The following is a 21,415-nucleotide window of genomic DNA, read 5'->3' as shown; positions in this document are numbered from 1 at the left end:
CTAAAACCCGCCTTTATAGTGATGCCTGGGCCCCGCCCACTCCCTCCCGGCTTCCACCTTCTACCTGCTCACCGCCCAGTCCCCCGCGGGGTTTGGCAAACTGCGGTAAACGATCCGGGACCGCGTCTCCCTCTGCTCTGACAATAGGCGTCAGTCGGCCCTGCCGGCGCCGTAGGGCCGGGAGCGGGGGGGCGGGCCCTACTGGCGTTGGGAGGCGGGGAAAAGCGACGCAAGCAGCCGCGACGCCATTTGTCGCGGCCCAGCGTGGGTGCAGGCGGGTCTCGGAAGAGCTCGGTTGTTAGACTCTCTCGCGCACGCGATCCGCCCTCCCCCGCCTGCTTCGTGTCACGCTGTCCCACGCGTCGCCCCTCGGAGGAGTCGCCGCCGCCACCCAGATAGGAGTCGGAGACGCAGCGAGGCCGTCGTCACCGCCATGCCTAAGAATAAAGGTAATGTCGCCTGGACCGCTCGGCCCGGTCTCCCCGGCTCTGCACGCGGCCTCCGGATCTCCTAGGCGGCAGTAACCTTCCTCTCCGCCCTGTCTGCACGCAGCTGGGCGATCCGGACGCGATTCTGGGCCCGGGAGAGGAGCTGGGAAGTTACTCCTGTCTTCCAGTTTGGTCACATTGGGGTGGAGCCGACGCCATTTTTGTAGGGCCTCCTGCGGGAGAACGTGTGCTTCTGCTCCAGATTCGCGCCAGACTGACCCCGGCACTGTAGGGACCTGTGGGGGGACCTCCCCCGTGGCCGCCTGGGCTTCGCAAATGGGCGTCTTTGGCCTTCCCGGCAGTTCTTAACTTTCAAAGGGTGATGCCTGTTTTAAGTGGCCATCAGGTACTCCTGCGTGGAATTCTTTATGGGCAGTTGTTGGGTACTGTTGAGACTACTCCCTCTCTCTTTTGTAAATAGTGGACGAAACCTTGATGCATTAAGGTTCCTCCCTAGAGACTTACTCTTACCCATCCTTTTACGGGGTTTTCTTTTTCCCAGAACACCTGTTCCATATTTAGCCAAGTTTTCTGTTTTTGCTCCAGATCGGTATATATTGTGATGGGAGTAAAGACCTTTAAGTTCCTTCCATTCTTAGGCCAAACATTCACAAACTATCAGATTTGAGGATAATTTTGTTTGGAATTTGCAAAATGGAAGGCCTAATCTAGGTAAAAGCAGAACAGTTCTAAAGAAATTCTCCTTTTTTTTAAGACTTAACGGTGTTTCTGTCTTCAGTATTCTTACACTTTCTCAAAGGAAATTGTGGAAGTCGAAACGGGGAAAAGGTATTTTCCTACACGAGAGGCATGTATTTCACAACCCACAAGTTTCCTTTGATTAGTCATCTTTGAGACCCCTTCCCTGACCCAGGCCTACTCTGTTCTTTTTTACTTCACAGCTGGCTCCAGGAATTCTACCTCATTTCCTCTTTGTAGCTGTCACTACTCTTTTTGTTCCTTGGTGTATTTGGTTGCAGTTCTGTGCGAGATTTGGTGCAGCTCTCTCAGGGCACTCCACCTCACTGCCCTCTTACTTGCAGTTCCTTTTGGTAGCAAGTATTTTACTGCTAATTATTCTGGTAAAGACGGGGTGACAAAATAGGGTTTTCAAAGTCATGGTTTTCTTGTAACCTACATAATCTTTTATCCCCTCTGAGATGGTAACTGGATCCATTCAGTAGGTATCTTATTTTCACCTTTATTTCTGGTGGTGAGATTTCCGATTTCCTCACTAGACTGTAAGTTCTGAAGGGCAATAGTAGTATCTATTGGAGAAGATTGTATCTATTGGAAAAGACACAAACTAGATACTGCTATTGGAGAAGTAGTATCTAGTTTGGAGAAGATTCGCATCTTTAGGGATATTTGTCTTCCCATGCATGAATGTAGTATATCTTTCCTTTATTTAGGTGTTGTTTAATATCTCCTTACATTTCATGTGCATCTTTTGGCAGGTTTATTCCTAGCTACCTTATATTTTTTGGTTGCTAATTAAAATGGTAAAATGAAAATATTAGAATGAAAGATTTCAGACATACAATAAGCTATAAAGCAAATATAATGAATAACTGTCTGCAGTTGATGCATCAGTCATGCCCTGTCAAAAGACAGCAATAAAAGTTATTTTCACAGACAAAATTTAATATAAAGAATAGGGGAGGGCTTCCCTGGTGGCGCAGTGGTTGCGCGTCCGCCTGCCGATGCAGGGGAACCGGGTTCGCGCCCCGGTCGTCTGGGAGGATCCCACATGCCGCGGAGCTGCTGGGCCCGTGAGCCGTGGTCGCTGAGGCCGCAGCAGAGGGAGCCCCGCATACCACACACAAAAAAAAAAGAATAGGGGACTTCCCTGGTGGTCCAGTGGTTAAGACTTCACCTTCCAATGCAGGGCGTGCGGGTTCGATCCCTGGTTGGGGAGCTGAGATCCCACATGCCCCACGGCCAAAACGCCAAAACATAAAACAAGCAATATTGTAACAAATTCAATAAAGACTTTAAAAATGGTCAACATCAAAAAAAAATCATTATAATATAAAGATTGGTTAACCCATGTATTGGAGAGCTGAAAAGGCAAAAAGGGAACCACCCTAAGGTAGCAATTGCTAGAAACAGCTATGGCTCCTAGAACTGGAGGGAAAAAAGGAGAGAGGTTGTTATTATTAAGACTCACAAAAACAACAGGGATTTACTGTAGAGCACAGGGAACTATATTCAATATTTTGAACTTATGGTAATAAACCATAATGGAAAAGAATCGGAAAAAAAGAATTTAGATATATACATATATATGTATAACCGAATCACTTTGCTGTACACCTGAAACTAACACAATATTGTAAATCAACTATACTCCAATTAAAGAAAAACAAACAAATAAACAAACCTGACAAAACTTGGAGGAGGGGCCCAGACCTCTAAAGAGGGGGTGCTGTCGATAGCAGGGTCTTTGAGGACCCTGTGAGGTTGGTTCTGAGGCAAAGCAGAAGGGGATCATCTGCAACCACTGAAAGCAGTTACAGCCAGGAGAAGACTGCTGCTGAGTTTATGCCAGTAAAACCGAGAAGCAAATCCCCTTTCTGCTCCAGCCTGCCCTCTGCAGCCTCCCAGCGGCAGGGCCTAACAGGCAGCGGTGGGCCAAGGAGTAGGGCGGGGTGGGGAGGCTCCGAGAGGAAAGCTGCAGGACCAGCACAGGTGCTCAACTTCCAGCCGGATGGGGTTCCCGGACGCCCACAGCTCAGGGCGGGCTTTTGCAGTGTCAGTGGCCCAAATGGCAGAGGGACATATTTACAGTTGCATTATCAATGCTAAATTTCTAACAATAATTTCATAACATCATCCAACATCCAGTCCATTTTCAAATTTACCCTGTTGTCTCAGGGGTGTATAGAGTGTACGTATATAATATACCTAATATCGTATACTATATTTTTTAATTTATTGAGGTGAAAGTCACATCACATAAAGTTAGCCACTTTAAAGTGAGCGAGCGATTTGGACTTCCTTGGTGGCGTAATGGTTAAGAATCCACCTGCCAATGCAGGGGACATGGGTTCGAGCCCTGGTCCGGGAAGATCCCACATGCTGCGGAGCATGTCAGCCCGCGAGCCACAAGTACTGGGTCCGCGAGCCACAAGTACTGAAACCTGCGCGCCTAGAGCCCACGCTCCACAACAAGAGAAGCCACTGCAATGGGAAGCCACATTGGGTTGCTAGCACTTGACACTTAGTAGATGCTCAGTAAATAATTGTTGGATTAAGTCACCTCCCTTCTGCTGACTCCACCCTTAGGTGAATAATAGGCTCTCCTTTGGTTCCAATGGGACTGAACTACATTAAAACACATCTAGTTCACTAACCTCCTTTAAAGTTCATTTCATTACATGGCAATAAAATAGGGAAGGGGATGATCAGGGTATGGTTAATTCTGGTAAATTCACAAGCAATGAATCATTCTTTTATAAATAACGCTTGAGGCATACAAAAATTATAAATAACGCCAGTGAATGCCTGGGAATCAACCCATTACTCTGAACTTGAGAATTACAACACAGATTCAGTTAAAGCCCTCTGTGGTCCCCTCCCCAGTCCCCTTCCCCTCCCTCTCTTCGTCACTTCCAGGAGGTAGCCACCATTCTGAATTTGGTGTTTAGCATTCCTATAGTTGTAAAACCCATCTGTTATCTTTAGTTGTTATCTTAGAGGAACAGTACTTTTCAAGACTCTGAGTTTTATGAGATGAGGTTTGCTAATGTGAAATAAATTCATGATTATTTTTCTGTTTTTATTCATTGGAAAAGCCAGAGCCTGTGAATATAATCTTAGTGATGTTTACACATGTAAGGGTATAAGCCACTAACTGTGTGTTGAATGACTTGCTTTGGACTGCTTCTTACCAGCTTATTTCCTCTAGAATCCTCTAGACTCTATCAGTTTATTACCTCAGGGAAAAAAGGTAGCCTTGGGCCCACTTATGAAGAGCAGTTGGGGTAAGGTGCTCCCACACTTTAAAGAAGTTACTACTTTTAGTTTTAAAATCACCACTCCTTTAGGAATGTATGGACTACTCTTGAGTGATTGATTCAAAGAATTTTCCAACTAAGTATGTAACTCAGTAAACAAAGTAGGTGTGATACTTGCACTAATGCCTACTCTGCTTTGAAGATTTGGCATGGTTGGTGGCTTGAAGCAGAGGATACTTTTCTCTTTCTAAGAAATGAGCTCTGAGGACTCTGGGTGGGTCAGGACATTGTAGAGGCCTGCCGAACATAGCACAGAGCATTGTGAGACTGCCCCCGGGACAGAGTAAGTGCGCAGGACTCAAGAAGTTAAGAGTCTGTCTTTGCAGCGGCCAGGTACACGTTCTTTATTCTGTTTGGGCTGTGAACCTGTTTTTGCTGCTTCCAGGCGTAGCACCTTTCTTCTGTCTTTTGGAATGGCTGCCAATGTGGTTTAGGTTCTAGAATGGGAACAAAATGCTGTGGAGAGATACCCTAATGTGGGGGCCAGGAACAAAAAAGGGTTAGGTTGGATCTGGTCACCCCCACTCACTAATAGTAAGTGTGTTGCTTCTCTGAGCTTCAGTAAACTCACTGGTAAACTGGGCATAAATGACTTATTACCTTGTAGGGTGATTGTGACAAGTAAATGGGTGGCATTACCGCATACTGGTTAAGAGCATAGTCACTGGGGTGATACTGCCTGATGCAAATACCAGCTCTCACTTCATTCTCTCTTGTGAGATAAAGACAAAATAGTGCCTATCTCACAGGCATAAGCATGTTAAGGACGAGTTACTGGGACAGCGAGAAGTCTGCTTGGATTGAAGCATAGGGAAATTGAAGAGGAGTATTGAGAGGTAGGTTGCTGTCATGTTTATAGGTTGAAAGATTTATATTCTTTAAGGTAGTTATGTTACCACTAACAGAAATAGGGATGTTTATTAAGGACCAACTTTGTAAAAGAAAGTAATTTGAGTTTTGAGTAAAATTTGAATGACAGTAGCCCATTCACTGGAAATGTGCTGAGCCTCACATTAGAAATAAGAGGCCAAAGCTTAGTTGAAATAGTAGGGTGAGATGTAAAATTCTTAGCATAGAAGTGGTAGGTGAGAGAAATTTTTCCTTAGAAAGTAGCTAAGCAGAAGCTGAGAATTTGGACTTAATGAAGCTGCGAAGGGGTAGGGGTGATGAAAGGTCAGGAATAGTACAGGTGGCCCTTTGAAAGTCAGAAAAAGAGTTGAGAAATGATCAGCAGTGTCATTATTTAAAGTATGGAAAATGGGAGGGAGGGTACAGCTTTTTAAGGCCACCGGTAGATAGAAGAATTCTAGAATCCTACATGGTAGAAAGAATATAGAGAGGCACTTGAATCTTCTGTTCTAACTCCCTCATTTTATAGAGACTGGAACTGAGATCCTGAGAAGTTTTGTGAAAGCTCCATGTATCCTTTATTCCTCCCTCCACATACGGACACAATTCCCATCTTGTTTCCATCTCAGAAATATTCCTCTTATTTGTCCCTTCCTCTTCATGGTCAGGCTAGGTGTGCTTCATTCTATGTGTAATAAGGACAGTGACCTTCTACCACTTTTCCAGAGGATCATGTCACACCTCTATTTTTTGTTGAACTATTTAAGGTTTTTGAATAGTAAAATTCATGATTCAAGTTAAAAGTGTAGAATGAAATGTCTTTCCTAAGTGTGTCCTCTTGCCAATGAGTTCTTCTCACAGGCAGTCATTAACTTTTTTGTATGTGCCCTTCCAGAGATATTTTCTATATAAGCACGTATGAATATGAATTTCCCTTTTTTACACAATGGTAGCTTTATACTCTTCTTCAGCTTGCTCTATTTGTTGTTGAACTTACATTAGGAAGAATTTTGAACATATACAAAAGTAGACTAGTATAATGAACCTCCATGTACTCAACTCCTGGCCTCAGACATCATTAATTCACAGCTAAACTTGCACCGTCCGCACCAAATCAGGGTCCACATATGGGCTATACGTTGTCATTGGTTGATATCTTTTAAGTCTTCTCTCACCTGTAGGTTCTTCATCCATCTGTGGGGGGCTTTTTCTTCATAATGTATCTGTTGAAGAAAACAGATTGTCTTGTGGATTCGTCCCCTTGTTGTTGTCATCCCCGTCGTCCCCCACCCCCTAGCTAGATTTTGCTGATTGCATTCCTAGTGTACCTTGATTTTTACTCTTTTTTAATAGACTGTCTTGTAGAGCAGTTTTATGTTGATAGAAAAATGAGCAGAAATTGCAGAGTTCCAACTCCCACCCTCCCAGTTTCCTCTATTATTAATATCTTACATGAGCCACTATAGATAGTCCATAATTTACATTAAGGTTCATTCTTCGTGTTGTAAGTTTTCTGGATTTTTGACAAATAAATAGTGACATGTATCCACCATTACAGTACCGTACTGCATTAAAAATCCCGTGTTGTTCACCTATTCACTTGTCCTTCCTTCCCCGCTCCCCAGCTGGCAAGTACTTATCTTTTTACTCCCTCTATAATTTTGCCTTTTCAAAAATGTTATATGGTTGGAATCATACTATTCAGCCTTTACAGATTGGCTTCCTTCCCTTAGTAATATACATTTAAGGTTTCTCCATGTCTTTGGGGGGCTTGATAGCTCATTTCTTTTTATTGCTGAATTGTATTCCATTGTATGGAAGTACCACAGTTTAGGCTTTCACCTACTGAAGGACATCTTGGTTACTTCCAAGTTCAGGCAATTAGTATCTTGCTTTTTTTTTTTTTTTTTTAACATCTTTATTGGAGTATAATTGCTTTACAATGGTATGTTAGTTTCTGCTTTATAACAAAGTGAATCAGTTATACATATACATAAGTTCCCATATCTCTTCCCTCTTGCGTCTCCCTCCCTCCCACCCTCCCTATCCCACCCCTCTACGTGGTCACACAGCACCGAGCTGATCTCCCTGTGCTATGGGGCTGCTTCCCACTAGCTATCTATTTTACGTTTGGTAGTGTATATATGTCCATGCCACTCTCTCACTTTGTCACAGCTTACCCTCCCACTCCCCATATCCTCAAGTCCGTGCTCTAGTAGGTCTCTGTCTTACCCCTAGGTTCTTCATGACCTTTTTTTTTTTTCTTTTTTTCTTAGATTCCACATATATGTGTTAGCGTACGGTATTTGTTTTTCTCTTTCTGACTTCACTCTGTCTGACAGACTCTAGGTCCATCCACCTCACTACAAATAACTCAATTTCGTTTCGTTTTATGGCTGAGTATTATTCCATTGTATATATGTGCCACATCTTCTTTATCCATTCATCTGTTGATGGGCACTTAGGTTGCTTCCATGTCCTGGCTGTTGTAAATAGAGCTGCAATGAATATTTTGGTACATGACTCTTTTTGAATTATGGTTTTCTCAGGGTATATGCCCAGTAGTGGGATTGCTGGGTCGTATGGTAGTTCTGTTTGTAGTTTTTTAAGGAGCCTGCATACTGTTCTCCATAGTGGCTGAATCAATTTACATTCCCATCAACAGTGCAAGAGTGTTCCCTTTTCTTCACACCCTCTCCAGCGTTTATTGTTTCTAGATTAGATTGCTTTTGCTATTTGGGGTCTTTTGTGTTTCCATACAAATTGTGAAATTTTTTTTTCTAGTTCTGTAAAAAATGCTAGTGGTAGTTTGATAGGGATTGCATTGAATCTGTAGATTGCTTTGGGTAGTAGAGTCATTTTCACAATGTTGATTCTTCCAATCCAAGAACATGGTATATTTCTCCACCTATTTGTATCATCTTTAATTTCTTTCATCAGTGTCTTATAGTTTTCTGCATACAAGTTTTTTGTCTCCTTAGGTAGGTTTATTCCTAGATATTTTATTCTTTTTGTTGCAATGGTAAATGGGAGTGTTTTCTTAATTTCACTCTCAGATTTTTCATCATTAGTGTATAAGAATGCCAGAGATTTCTGTGCATTAATTTTGTATCCTGCTACTTTGCCAAATTCATTGATTAGCTCTAGTAGTTTTCTGGTAGCATCCTTAGGATTCTCTATGTATAATATCATGTCATCTGCAAATAGTGACAGCTTTACTTCTTCTTTTCCTATTTGGATTCCTTTTATTTCTTTTTCTTCTCTGATTGCTGTGGCTAGTACTTCCAAAACTATGTTGAATAAGAGTGGTGAGAGTGGGCAACCTTGTCTTGTTCCTGATCTTAGTGGAAATGGTTTCAGTTTTTCACCATTGAGAACAATGCTGGCTGTGGGTTTGTCATATATGGCCTTTATTATGTTGAGGAAAGTTCCCTCTATGCCTACTTTCTGCAGGGTTTTTATCATAAATGGGTGTTGAATTTTGTCAAAAGCTTTCTCTGCATCTATTGAGATGATCATATAGTTGTTCTTCTTCAGTTTGTTATATGGTGTATCAAGTTGTTTGATTTGTGTATATTGAAGAATCCTTGCATTCCTGGGATAAACCCCACTTGATCATGGTGTATGATCCTTTTAATGTGCTGTTGGATTCTGTTTGCTAGTATTTTGTTGAGGATTTTTGCATCTATGTTCATCAGTGATATTGGCCTGTAGTTTTCTTTCTTTGTGACGTCTTTGTCTGGTTTTGGTATCAGGGTTATGGTGGCCTCATAGAATGAGTTTGGGAGTGTTCCTCCCTCTGCTATCTTTTGGAAGAGTTTGATAAGGGTAGGTGTTAGCTCTTCTCTACATGTTTGATAGAATTCGCCTGTGAAGCCATCTGGTCCTGGGCTTTTGTTTGTTGGAAGATTTTTAATCACAGTTTCAATTTCAGTGCTTGTGATTGGTCTGTTCATATGTTCTATCTCTTCCTGGTTCAGTCTCGGCTGGTTGTGCATTTCTAAGAATTTGTCCATTTCTTCCAGGTTGTCCATTTTATTGGCATAGAGTTGCTTGTAGTAATCTCTAATGATCTTTTGTATTTCTGCAGTGTCAGTTGTTACATCCCCTTTTTCATTTCTAATTCTATTGATTTGAGTCTTCTCCCTTTTATTCTTGATGAGTCTGGCTAATGGTTTATCAATTTTATTTATCTTCTCAAAGAACCAGCTTTTAGTTTTATTGATCTTTGCTATTGTTTCCTTCATTTCTTTTTCATTTATTTCTGATCTGATCTTTATGATTTCTTTCCTTCTGCTAAATTTGGGGTTTTTTTGTTCTTCTTTCTCTAGTTGCTTTAGGTGCAAAGTTAGGTTGTTTATACGAGATGTTTCCTGTTTCTTAAGGTAGGATTGTATTGCTATAAACTTCCCTCTTAGAACTGCTTTTGCTGCATCCCATAGGTTTTGGGTTGTCGTGTCTCCATTGTCATTTGTTTCTAAGTACCTTGCTTTTTAACTTGCTTGATGTATCCTACAGCTATAGGACAAAATGTAAACTCTCAGGGTTGCCAGACTTGTTGCTGTCCCTCTGCTGCCACAAAATCAGTGTCCCTTTCCAGTTGCTAAAACTTTACCACCACCACCACCCCGCCCCGGCCCAGTTGCCTTCTTTTTGCACACAGACCTTTCATTTGGGGGAGCAGGTACAAGAGAGACCCCATTTTATAAAATTTATCATGATCCATTATATATCCCTCCTTGGTCCTTGTGGGCCACTGTAGGAGGAGTTCACTTAGCAGTGTACTCAACCAAGTAGTCGTTATGTTTATGATACCTCCTTTTGGTTTGTTTGTATTTTATCTCAGCAGTATCCCCAAAGGGATTTCCAGGAAGGGTAGGGAAGTGACAATATGTATATGTTTAGTATGATTGGAGATACATGACCAAATTAGGTGAATTTTTTAATTTTTCATTTTTTTCAGGTTTTTGTTGTTTGTTTGAAGCATGGTTTACAACATTATATTAGTTTCAGGTGTACGTCGTAGTGATTCAGTATTTTTGTAGATTAGACTCCATTTAAAGTTACTATAAAATACGATATTCCCTGTGCTGTACAATATATTCGTGTAGCTTATTTATTTTACACATAGTAGATTGTACTTCTTATAATTTAAGTGGCTTTTAAAGAACATTCTATAAGCCCTAGTTTAGTTTCTTTTTCTGTTTTGCAGATAATTATTGTCTTTTTCTTTAAAACCATTAGGTAAAGGAGGTAAAAATAGACGCAGAGGTAAGAATGAGAATGAATCTGAAAAGAGAGAGCTGGTGTTCAAAGAAGATGGGCAAGGTAAGCATTTTCATAAGTTAGGTTTCTTTCAGTAATAGTTTTCTTTCTTAAGTAAGGATTTTCAGTTTCTCAACATGAAAGAGATAACTGTTCATAATCCTGAGCAAAAAATCACATGTCCCCTTTTGCTCTTCTCCATTTCTCATCCCCAACACTTCTCCAGGGCCTTTCTTCTGGTAGTTATTTCTTGGTATACTCAGCATGCGCTGAGGATTGATGGCATCTCTGTAAATGTGTATGTTTCACTGTTTTATGTGAACACTCATGTTACAACGAAGAATGAATTGAACAGTTCAGAGGGAATTAAGCCTCAAAAGCTATGGTTGACAATTCCATGACTTAGTAGACTTTTTTTGATAGCGAATGGTGCTACATAGTATGTTCAGTAGACCATGGGTATTTGAGGAATGCATCTGAGGCATGTAAATTACATGTAATTTCATAAAATATAATAAAATGAAACTGAACAATTGACCTTTTCAAACTGATTAAGATTTTTGTTAAGTGCCAGATACATAACACTAGTTTCCCATGTTTTGTTTGGTTTTGGTTTTGGTTTTTGAGAGTTATGGTTTTTGGGGGGGGGGTGGTGGTTAACATCTTTATTGGAGTATAACTGCTTTACAATGGTGTGTTAGTTTCTGCTGTATAACAAAGTGAATCACCTATACATATACATATATCCCCATTTCCCATGTTTTTATTTTGAGTAATTTCAAACTTTCAGAAAAGTTGCAGTATAAGTACCATGAATTCCTTTAACCCCTTCATCTTTGTGTGTGTGTGTGTGTTTCCTGAACCATTTGGAAGTTAGTTGAAGACATCATGATACTTTTCCCTTACTACTTCATCAAGTGTCTCCTAAGAACAAGTATATTCTCTCACATAGCTACAGTAGGATTATCACTCTCAGGTATTTTAATGTGACTATATTATTTATCTAGTATATAGTCCATATTTAAATTTTTCTAGTTATCCCAGTGATTTCCAGAAGTTTTTAACAGAGAACTTTTTCTAATTATCTTTTTATAGAACTTGGTAGATTTGTTCATGCTGTGAATATATAAGCCACTAAAGATGAAACATGTTATTTGGCTAAAAGACCCTTTTATTTCTTACCCTTGATTCTTGCCTCCTTTAGCAGTTGACTTTATTTTGACTGCCATTACTTTTTCTTTTTCATGTTTTCCCCCCACTTTGGAAGAGAGGCGGCCTTTAAATCGGCCAACCATGTTGAGGCCCTAGGTGGGTGCTAGGTTCACTGTAGTCTGAGTAACTCACTTCCACTTGTCGGCACCACAGTTGAGCCTTTGAAAGTTTTGTTTCAGTGTATTTGCAAATTGGTGGATGTCCTCTTTGGGGATCAGTCTTGCATACAACTTGAGTAAACTAAAGGTTCTGAAGTGACCCCACCCGCCCGCCACCTCTGGTCTTCTGTCATTTAATGACAGAAGAGACGGCCCGTGTGCAAGCCACTGCTCATAATCTCAGTTTTTCAAGTGGCAGTGAAGTAGGGTGGCTTCCTGGGTACCCTTTTGGAAAGATTTTTTGTTAAAAGTTTGGCATTTTGTCTGGGAACATCTTTCCACCTTTACAAAAACTTTAGGATAATCACTAAGATATTCTAATTTAACAAAGACGTTAATAACATATAAGCTGCTTTTTATTTGCCAGTGTACCAAAAATTGTGTGGTGGTTAGCCTCTAAAGGCTAACCCTCCTCTGAGGGAAAGGAGACCAAAATTGGGCGAGGATCCAAAGTGAGAGATTGATGAGATACATTTTAGTGTACATATTGGGACAGGCCACCTTGATCTCCAGAAGTAGAGCATACAGTCATGAAGACATTGGACAGTCCACTTAACTCAAAATGAGTAGATAATTAAAATATTTCTGCTAGCAGGGACAGCTTCTCATAGAAATGGCATTACACAGTCTTGGTTCTGGCTCTGCCGTTAACTAGCTTGGTGTTTTATCACTCCCTTGTACTTATTTTACTGCATATACTTATTCCTAACCAACACACCTGTATGTTCTAATCAATTGTATGTGGACTTTTAAGTTGCTTTTTTCAAAAATTCAGCAATATCCTATACCCTTTACTTTTCCCTCCTCCAGAGTATGCTCAAGTAATCAAAATGTTGGGAAATGGACGATTAGAAGCGATGTGTTTTGATGGTGTAAAGAGGTTATGTCACATCAGAGGGAAACTGAGAAAAAAGGTAAGTATGGAGACTTGTTTTACTTCAATATAAAATTATGGTTAAGGGGAAAAAATGGCTCTAAGGTTTTTATGGGCCAAGGACCTCATTTTTGTAAGTTCCCAAAAGATTTCAGTAGAACAGTGATTTACCTCTAAGTCAAAACAGCAAGACCTTTGATGGTAATTTTATACAGGTATCTGTCTAAAGACTCATTTATATCACCTATGTTGTATTCCTGCCCAAAAATGATTAACCTGAATCTAATCATGAGGAAACAATTAACAAGTCCAAATTGAGGGACACACTGCAAAACAAATGGCCTGACTCCTAATATATATAATGTTAATGTCATGAAAGGAAAAAAACCAGCAGGGCCGGCTATTTCAATGTAAAGGAGTTTAAAGAGATGCAATGGTTAAATGCAGTAGGTGGCCCTTGTTTGGGTTCTGACTTGAGGGTGGGGGAAATAGCTGTAAGGAGTGTTAAGAAAATTTGAATGTGAATTACAGTAAATAAGAGTTGTACTAATGTTAAATTTCCTGAATTGAGATCTTGAATGGGCTGCCTTGGAAAGCAGTGATTAATTTCTCATCAGGGTAGGTGTTTAGGCAGATTTATTGACCGGGCTGGTTAAAAGTCACTCCAGCCCTGGCTTTATGATTTTTTAAAAATTTGTCTTGTTAATGCTCATGTTACCAAACTAAAGGAGTTCTGTTTCCTGTGTGTATTTGGGTGGGTGGAAGGTAGGGAGGGAGGGAGGGAGATAAAACCACATTCCTAATTTACTATTCTCATATGTTGTAATGGATAACTAACCACTTAGAGGGGTTCAGAATTAAGAATCCCTTAATTTCTAAACTAATCATTGGTCCTCTGGAATTATTAAACTGTCAAGTAGTTAAATAAGATTGTTATTTTTCTAATATCTCAAATTATAGAAAATTTGAAAGTGGCTCAGCTGCTTACTGTAGTTTTTTTCCCTAATTCTAAATACAGGCACTTTACCCACAGTTGGGTGAATAGTATGTGTATTTTATGGGAAGACTGACTCAACATTGCTCTTGGTTGATTATTTTTATTCTAAATGTAACCTCCTGTGACTTTTATAGGTCTGGATAAATACCTCAGACATTATATTGGTTGGTCTACGGGACTACCAGGTAAAAACAAAATTAAAATTTTCATTGTTTACTTGCTTGAATTTTATGAGCAATTAATGTTTAGAACATAAGTCATAACCCTATTTGACCAGTTCCAGGCCAGTATGCTGTTCACCGTTGTGTCAGCAAACATTTCTTAAGGGCCAGTTCTGTCTTAGGCGTCGTGCTAGGAGCCCCAGGGTTCGTGGTTCCCATATGCCAGTCTGTGGAGTCTGCATTTTCACTATAGAAGAATCACAGACAGTGTGAATTTTTCATGAAGCTAAATAGTCCTTTTTCCCTTTTTGATATTTAAAAAGTTCCCTTTTTTGGAATGAGGGATACTATATTGTGGTGGTTTTGTTGGTGTTCTTAGTTGGCAAGATAAAAATAATTTTATGTTGGACTGCCTGCCCCCATTTTTTTTTTTTTTTTTAACTTAAACGTCTTGAAATCAAAATCTGGAAACCATTACTCTAGGGGATACAACTGAATGAGTCAAGCTGTCATCTCACAAAATGCTTATGGCCTGGTAATTTTATAGAGGTATCTGTCTAAAGACTCATTTATATCACCTGTGTTGTATTCCTGCCCAAAAATGATTAACCTGAATCTAATCATGAGGAAACAATTAACAAGTCCAAATTGAGGGACACACTGCAAAACAAATGGCCTGACTCCTAATATATATAATGTTAATGTCATGAAAGGAAAAAAACCAGCAGGGCCGGCTATTTCAATGTAAAGGAGTTTAAAGAGATGCAATGGAGAGGGTAAGACAGGCACACAAGTAATTGCAGTACAAACCATGATAAAAGTATGTGCTCTGAATTTAGATGAGCACTTAGGAAGAAAATGGTAGTTGCCCTTCATGATCTCAACCTGGAGACTACTCATGGTAGGGCTATGAAATCCATTTGGTTTCCGCCTATTGGAGCTCATCACTATGTATTTACATTTTGAGTGATTGTTTTTCTATTTTTATAACTTTGATCGTACTTTGATGTTTTAAATATATTTTCTAGAATAAAGAATTAAAATCTTTACCTTAAATCAGTGGTTCTCAACCGTGGGTGATTATTTTCCCCCAGGGGACATTTGGCAGTGTCTGGAGACATTTCAGGTTTTCACACCTGGGGGTAGGGGTCAGTGCTGGTCATCTAGTTGATAGAGACTGGGCTGATGCTCAGCATCCTACAATGCACAGGACAGTCCCTACAACAAAGAATTATGTGGCCCAAAATATCAACTGTGCTGAGGTTGAGATAGCCTGCTTTAAACTCATTCCATTTTAATGTCCATTTTCTTCTTTTGATCCTAAAGATAATCCCAGAAGTAGGAAGAATTAGTTAGTTCCCTGTTTGACAGATAAGGAAATCAAGGTTCTGAAAGGTGTAACATTCATACTGTAAAATGACAGCCATATTAAGTTTTCCAATTCTTACTCTCCCATGGTCCTTCTTTTATGCCCCTGCCACTTAAAGGGTGGTACAGGGACCAGTAGCATCACTAGCTTTTGGCAACTTGTTAGAAACGCAGATTCTTGGACCTCACCCCAGGCTTCCTAAATCAGAGTGTGCGTTTTAACCAGAATCCCCTTGGGCTTCTGTACACATTACCGTTTTAAGAAGTGCAGGTCTGAATCACACCGTTCTTGGATCACTGTGATCACTTCCGTTGCCTTTAAGAATTTTTGAAGTTGAAACAATCAGCTTCAACCCTTTTTTTCTTCCTTAACTGAGTCAGATTCCTTTCGGATGGGGAAGTGTGAACATTCTGAAGCATTAGTTTTCAGTGGAACACTTGCATCAGAAATACCCATATCTTTTACAAATACACACTCATGGGCTTCACTCCACATCTCCTAATTTATCTGTCTTTAGGAGGTGTAAAAGCTCCATAGGAGATTCTGATGGATTTGTACCCTAAGAACCACTGATACATGGAAAGGTATAATAATTTCCTTGGGTCATTATACCAGTCTCAATTTTTGAATTAGAGTATTTAATCACCTGTAAATTATGGTCCCAGGGAATTTTTGTATTTCAAAAGACTTCTAATCAAAAGGTAACTATAAATAATCCAAAAGATTGGGTCTGTACAGTTCTGCTCTTATCGAAGTGAAATCTATAACTGTCTTCCCTAAGCTTGTTGATCATTATTCATTTATGCATGCAAGCTTCTTTATACTGGGTTAAACCCAAGGATGTTTTTCAGAGGGTAGGAGAAAACTTTAAACTTTTAGGAAAAGGAGAGGAGTTTATAACACAACAGTGAAATTTATTTTTCTATACAGTTTGAAACTAATTTATGAATTAACGGATCTTTTGGCATAATCATTTGTAAATCTTATTTGTCTCTTTTTTAAGGATAATAAAGCTGATGTAATTTTAAAATACAATGCAGATGAGGCTAGAAGTCTGAAGGCATATGGCGAACTTCCAGAACATGGTAATGTCTGAGATATTACCTTAACCTGTTATATGGTGTTATTACCTGGTGGTATTTAGATGAAGGAATTTTGGTAGAATTTTGTGGGTTTTGCATGTTTAGTTTTGAGTTTACGTGATTCATTCCAAGTATGCCTGCCTGTACTTCATAATACTAGACACCTTAAGAAAAAAGTAACTGGGATTCTGTTCCTAATAAATATACTTCTGGTGAGGAATTATCCTTTATAAGCCCTAAGCTTCTGCGTAATGCCAGTCAACGGAATAAATTTATTATAGTATTTATTTGAAAGTTCCTTTCTAAAGAGACTGTCATTATTCATCTACTTTCAATGTGAAGCAAGGATAGCAGTTAGGTACTGAAAAAGTCAGTTTTCCGTTCCTCTTATCCTAGTGTCATAGTATCCATAGGATTTTGTTAAATCAACGTTTTTTGTTTCTCCCCTGCAGTACAAAAGTTATGCGTTCTTAACGCGTAATACTTAAATAAAAATAAGTTTCTCATGACCTCATCAAAGGGGAGGTGACTACATACTATTTTGTAAGCCTACATTTTTCGCTTGCAAGTTGTTTTTATTTTTTGGTTCTGTTGCATATTATCAAGAAAACTATAATTTTACTTGAGCATGAAAATCCTGCTGAAATTATTTACTTGGCATTTCCAATCTAGGAAATGCTAATATATCTGGGAATAGGACTAGCACTTCCTGGTTCATTTTTGTTATTTAGGGATAAGCATGATTTGACCAAATTTTTCTGATTGATGAGTTTATCTGATGATTTGTAGCTTGTTAGCATGTGCTCAGACGTTTTTTGAAGTGTAGCTGGAAGTTGTAATGGCTTTAGAATTTGTGTAATTAGAGCCTGCCTCACTAAAAATACCTTTGTGAGCAAAAGAAAATTGTTTCCATTTTGACTTAGAGATCTTGTTGTGTAAAATACTGTTCTATATACTAGGGTTGTTAGGTAGAAGTTAAGAGGATCTTTTTGGTAGTGAAACACATTAAAAGTTTGACTTGTAAGAGTCTCCTTTTATACTTCAACATTTGATATCCACCCACTTCTTTTCGTGGGCAATTTATTCATTTTACTAACATCTTGGTTATATTGTATGAGTATATTTGTTACTGTTTCTTTAGCTAAAATCAATGAAACTGATACATTTGGTCCTGGAGATGATGATGAAATCCAGTTTGATGACATTGGAGATGATGATGAAGACATTGATGATGTAAGTAGCGTTTTTCACCTTGAGTTTTTCAACTTTTGTTGTGCTAGTCAAATTGTTTATGCTTTGAGAATTTTATCATCTTTTTCAGTATTTCTTCCTAAAAAGGTCAATATTTGCTTTGGCAATATGAATGCTAGGCATTGGAATCTCAACTTGTTTAAGTTAAGAGTGTCTAGAGAGATAGGTATTCAGAAATTTAGCAGACACTTATGAGAAATACAAGATTTTATCAAAGAAACAGGCCTTTTTTATTGAGATATAGTTGATGTGCAATATTATATAAGTTACAAGCGTACTGTAAGGTGATTCACAATTTTTTTAAAAAATATTTGTTTATTTTATTTATTTTGGCTATGCCAGGTCTTAGTTGTGGCCCAGGGAATCTTTAGTTGAGGCATGTGGGATTTCTTTTTTTTTTTAGTTGTGGCATGCATGTGGGATCTAGTTCCCCGACCAGGGCTCGAACCCGGACCCCCTGCATTCGGAGCACGGAATTTTACCACCGGACCACCATGGAAGTTCACAGTAGTGATTCACAATTTTTAAAGGTTATAGCTACTGTAATTGGCTGTATTCCCTGTTATACAAACGTGCCTTCTCTTAATTGAAACACTAGTATGTTAGAAGAATAATGTTGTTTGAACCAGTTTCATATGAAGTGTTGGAATTACAACATAACATTAAAAGCCCTGTTAAAGGGAATTCCCTGACGGTCCAGTGGTTAGAACTCGGTGCTTTTACTGTGGTGGCCCGGGTTCAATTCCTGGTCGGGGAAATAAGATCCCACAAGCTGTGCTGCGCGGCCACCAAAAAAAAAAGTGCCCTCTTAAAACTGAGGCCTTTTGCCAGTTATATTATTTTATCTGTTGGATATGCACTAGTGGCAAACTCTTGGTTTGGAGTTGGTGTGTTAATTTTGAGGAAAATGTGTTGTTTTTTCTCACAATAAAGCAGTAATGCTCACAAGAATAAGTGCCTCGTTGCCCTTCTGCTGTTAAAATATTTAAATGAAATTCAAACTTAGTTTCTGGCAATATAAATCTATTTAATAACTGGGGTGGTATTGTAAGTTACTCTTAAACCTGGGTTGGGCTCTTCTTTTTAAACCCTTTTAAATAAAAATGTAGTTCAGAAACACCTGTGTATATAAATCTAAAAATAATAGTACTAATGTTTGATTTTATTCAAAGATGAAATTTTAGTATACCTAGAGTAGTTGCTCCTGACCGGGATTGTTTGTGCAACAGAATTACCAGAGCTTTTCAAAACTACAAAGGCTGGGAATTCCCTGGCGGTCCAGTGGTTAGGGCTCTGCGCTTTTATTGCCAAGGGCCTGGGTTCGATCCCTGGTCAGGGAACTAAGATCCCACAAGCCACACGGCGTGGCCAAAAAAACCCAACCGAAAAGAAACAAAGGCTGGTCTCGGGCAAGTCTGAATTAAGTGATACCTACCACCGAGACTCTATAATTAACATTTCTGTACTTGGTTTATCACATATCTGTCTATACCTTTATTCATCCTTCAATCCATCTTACATTTTGATGCATCTCCAAACCATTTTAGAATACATGATGAATTAAAATTTGAGTACATATCTCCAGTGTGTATTTGCATTTATGAATTTTTAAATATACAGTACTGTATTTCAGAGCATACCCTAAAATAGAAAAATGAAAAGGGATAAGAAGTAAATCCATCATTCTATTTTTTTTTAACATCTTTATAGGAATATAATTGCTTTACAATGGTCTGTTAGTTTCTGCTGTATAACAAAGTGAATCAGCTGTACATGTACATACATCCCCTTATCTCCTCCCTCTTGTGTCTCCCTCCCACCCTCCCTATCCCACCCCTCTAGGTGGTCACAAAGCACCGAGCTGATCTCCCTGTGCTATGTGGCTGCTTCCTACTAGCTCTCGATTTTACATTTGGTAGTGTATATATGTCCATGCCACTCTCTCACTTTGTCCCAGCTTACCCTTCCCCCTCCCCGTGTCCTCAAGTCCATTCTCTACGTCTGCGTCTTTATTCCTGTCCTGCCGCTAGGTTCTTCAGAACCATATCGTTCTATTTTTTATGTTATCTCCCTTTGGAAACCCCTGAGCCAGAGGATTCTTGTGACTAAGCTGTTAATGACATTTGGACAGTAGATTTATCGATGATATTCTGTGACAAGAACCTGAGATGGAGTTTGGCACAGAATAAGGGGTGATCCCAACATTTTGACAGCTTAGCTGGGGTAGAAGACCTTTTTTAGGAAATAAAGAACCCAGTTAGAGTACCTACCTCAATATGAAGCCACATACACAGAGGTGATAGGGTGAGGATCTAGATGGGGTTAAGCTTTTCTAAGAAAAGTATTTCTCAGTTTGTGCCAATGCTTCTTCAGAACTGAGGCTGGCAGTAAGGGATAGTAAAGATAGTAGTTATTAAAGGAATTGGAGTTATCTTGGACATTTCGTAAGGGTTGCTTTATCACCTGAGAACCCTACTTCTTCCCTAAGGTGTTTCTCCAAATGGTTTATATGTGTTCTAGCCTTCACTCCTATAACCAGGTTGACTGGGAGGAGAATTTGGTATCTCACTTTTCCGTTTCTCAAGGAAGTAACACTCCCTGTGTCTGCCCTTTAGCCCAAAATAAATTTCTAATCAGTAGCACAAAAGGAAGGAGATACTAAACTTTATTGAGAATATTCTGCATAACGTATAACATTCTGAAGGAAGTTGTAAAGATTCAATGACAGCAGACCAGAATTGAGAAAAACCTAGTGTTCAGAATTTCCTCTTCAAACTGGATTTGCTTCCCAGATAGCCTAAGGGGGTGCATGTGTCCCTTACATGTGGTGGACTGTTGGAATATAAAAATTCTTCTTTTGGTTGATCTGATGTTCTTTTTCCTTCCAGATCTAAGTCGAACTCAACCTTTCACATTCCACTTTCTTTGAGGATTATTCAACAATTTGGATTTTGGCTGTGACCCATTAAAGAAGATTAAAATTTCATTAGCATGAGTGCAATTTGTTCAAGCAGACTGATTTGTTTCTAAGGTATTTCTTTAAAAACTGATAATGCTGAATTCTTTTAAATGAAATGTTAAACCCACTTTGTTCTTTTGATGTGACGGAGCTTGTGGGTAAAAGACCACATCTGCTCTTCTAAAAGAGAAAAAAATGCGTTACTGCCTTTCCCACTTTGACCACTTCCAGTAAGTAAATGGATGTTTTGAATTTGCCGTACACGCATTATGAATTATAATTAAGCCCTAGTTTTGACTAGCCTGTTTACTGTACAGTGAATTTTTGTATATTCCAGTTACTTAGGTGAATGTTCCCTTCAGATTTTGGTACAATTTAATGGAGGCAGAAATCTGCATTTGAAGTCAAAAATGATTGGTCTGTTTTTCATATTTAAGTAGCATGTGGCTATTTTTATACTAATTTTGATATTGTATACATTCTTTTCATGATCCTATTTTGCCACTATAAACATCAAGAAAAAAGGAGGTTTTTAGAACCTGAGTTTTAATAGCAATTTTGAATTTGTTAAGTTGGTAGTTGCAGAAATCAAACACTAGGTGGCACCCAGTTATCTTAACATTGGAGATACTGATATAGTTGTCAACTGTTTTTTTTTTTTTTTAACTTACTGTGCATAGGAAATTTTCCAAACAACAAAAGATTGTTTTGATCATATGCATGTATGTAGA

General features: G+C 39.2%; 1 protein-coding gene across 1 annotated transcript; it reads left to right on the top strand.

Annotated features, from left to right (window-relative positions):
* Positions 1-214: 214 nt before the first annotated feature.
* EIF1AX (eukaryotic translation initiation factor 1A X-linked) lies at positions 215-20,717 on the top strand. Its single transcript, XM_007103107.4, has 7 exons — positions 215-449; positions 10,601-10,684; positions 12,802-12,905; positions 13,997-14,047; positions 16,396-16,477; positions 17,616-17,707; positions 20,614-20,717. Exons 1-7 carry the CDS (start codon positions 434-436, stop codon positions 20,617-20,619), a joined length of 435 nt encoding a protein of 144 aa, XP_007103169.1. The 5' UTR covers positions 215-433; the 3' UTR covers positions 20,620-20,717.
* The last annotated feature ends 698 nt before the right edge of the window (positions 20,718-21,415 follow it).

The sequence above is a fragment of the Physeter macrocephalus genome, chromosome 21 (assembly GCF_002837175.3).
Source record: "Physeter macrocephalus isolate SW-GA chromosome 21, ASM283717v5, whole genome shotgun sequence".
NCBI lineage: Eukaryota > Metazoa > Chordata > Mammalia > Artiodactyla > Physeteridae > Physeter > Physeter macrocephalus.
This window is presented reverse-complemented; position numbering and strand designations above follow the sequence as displayed.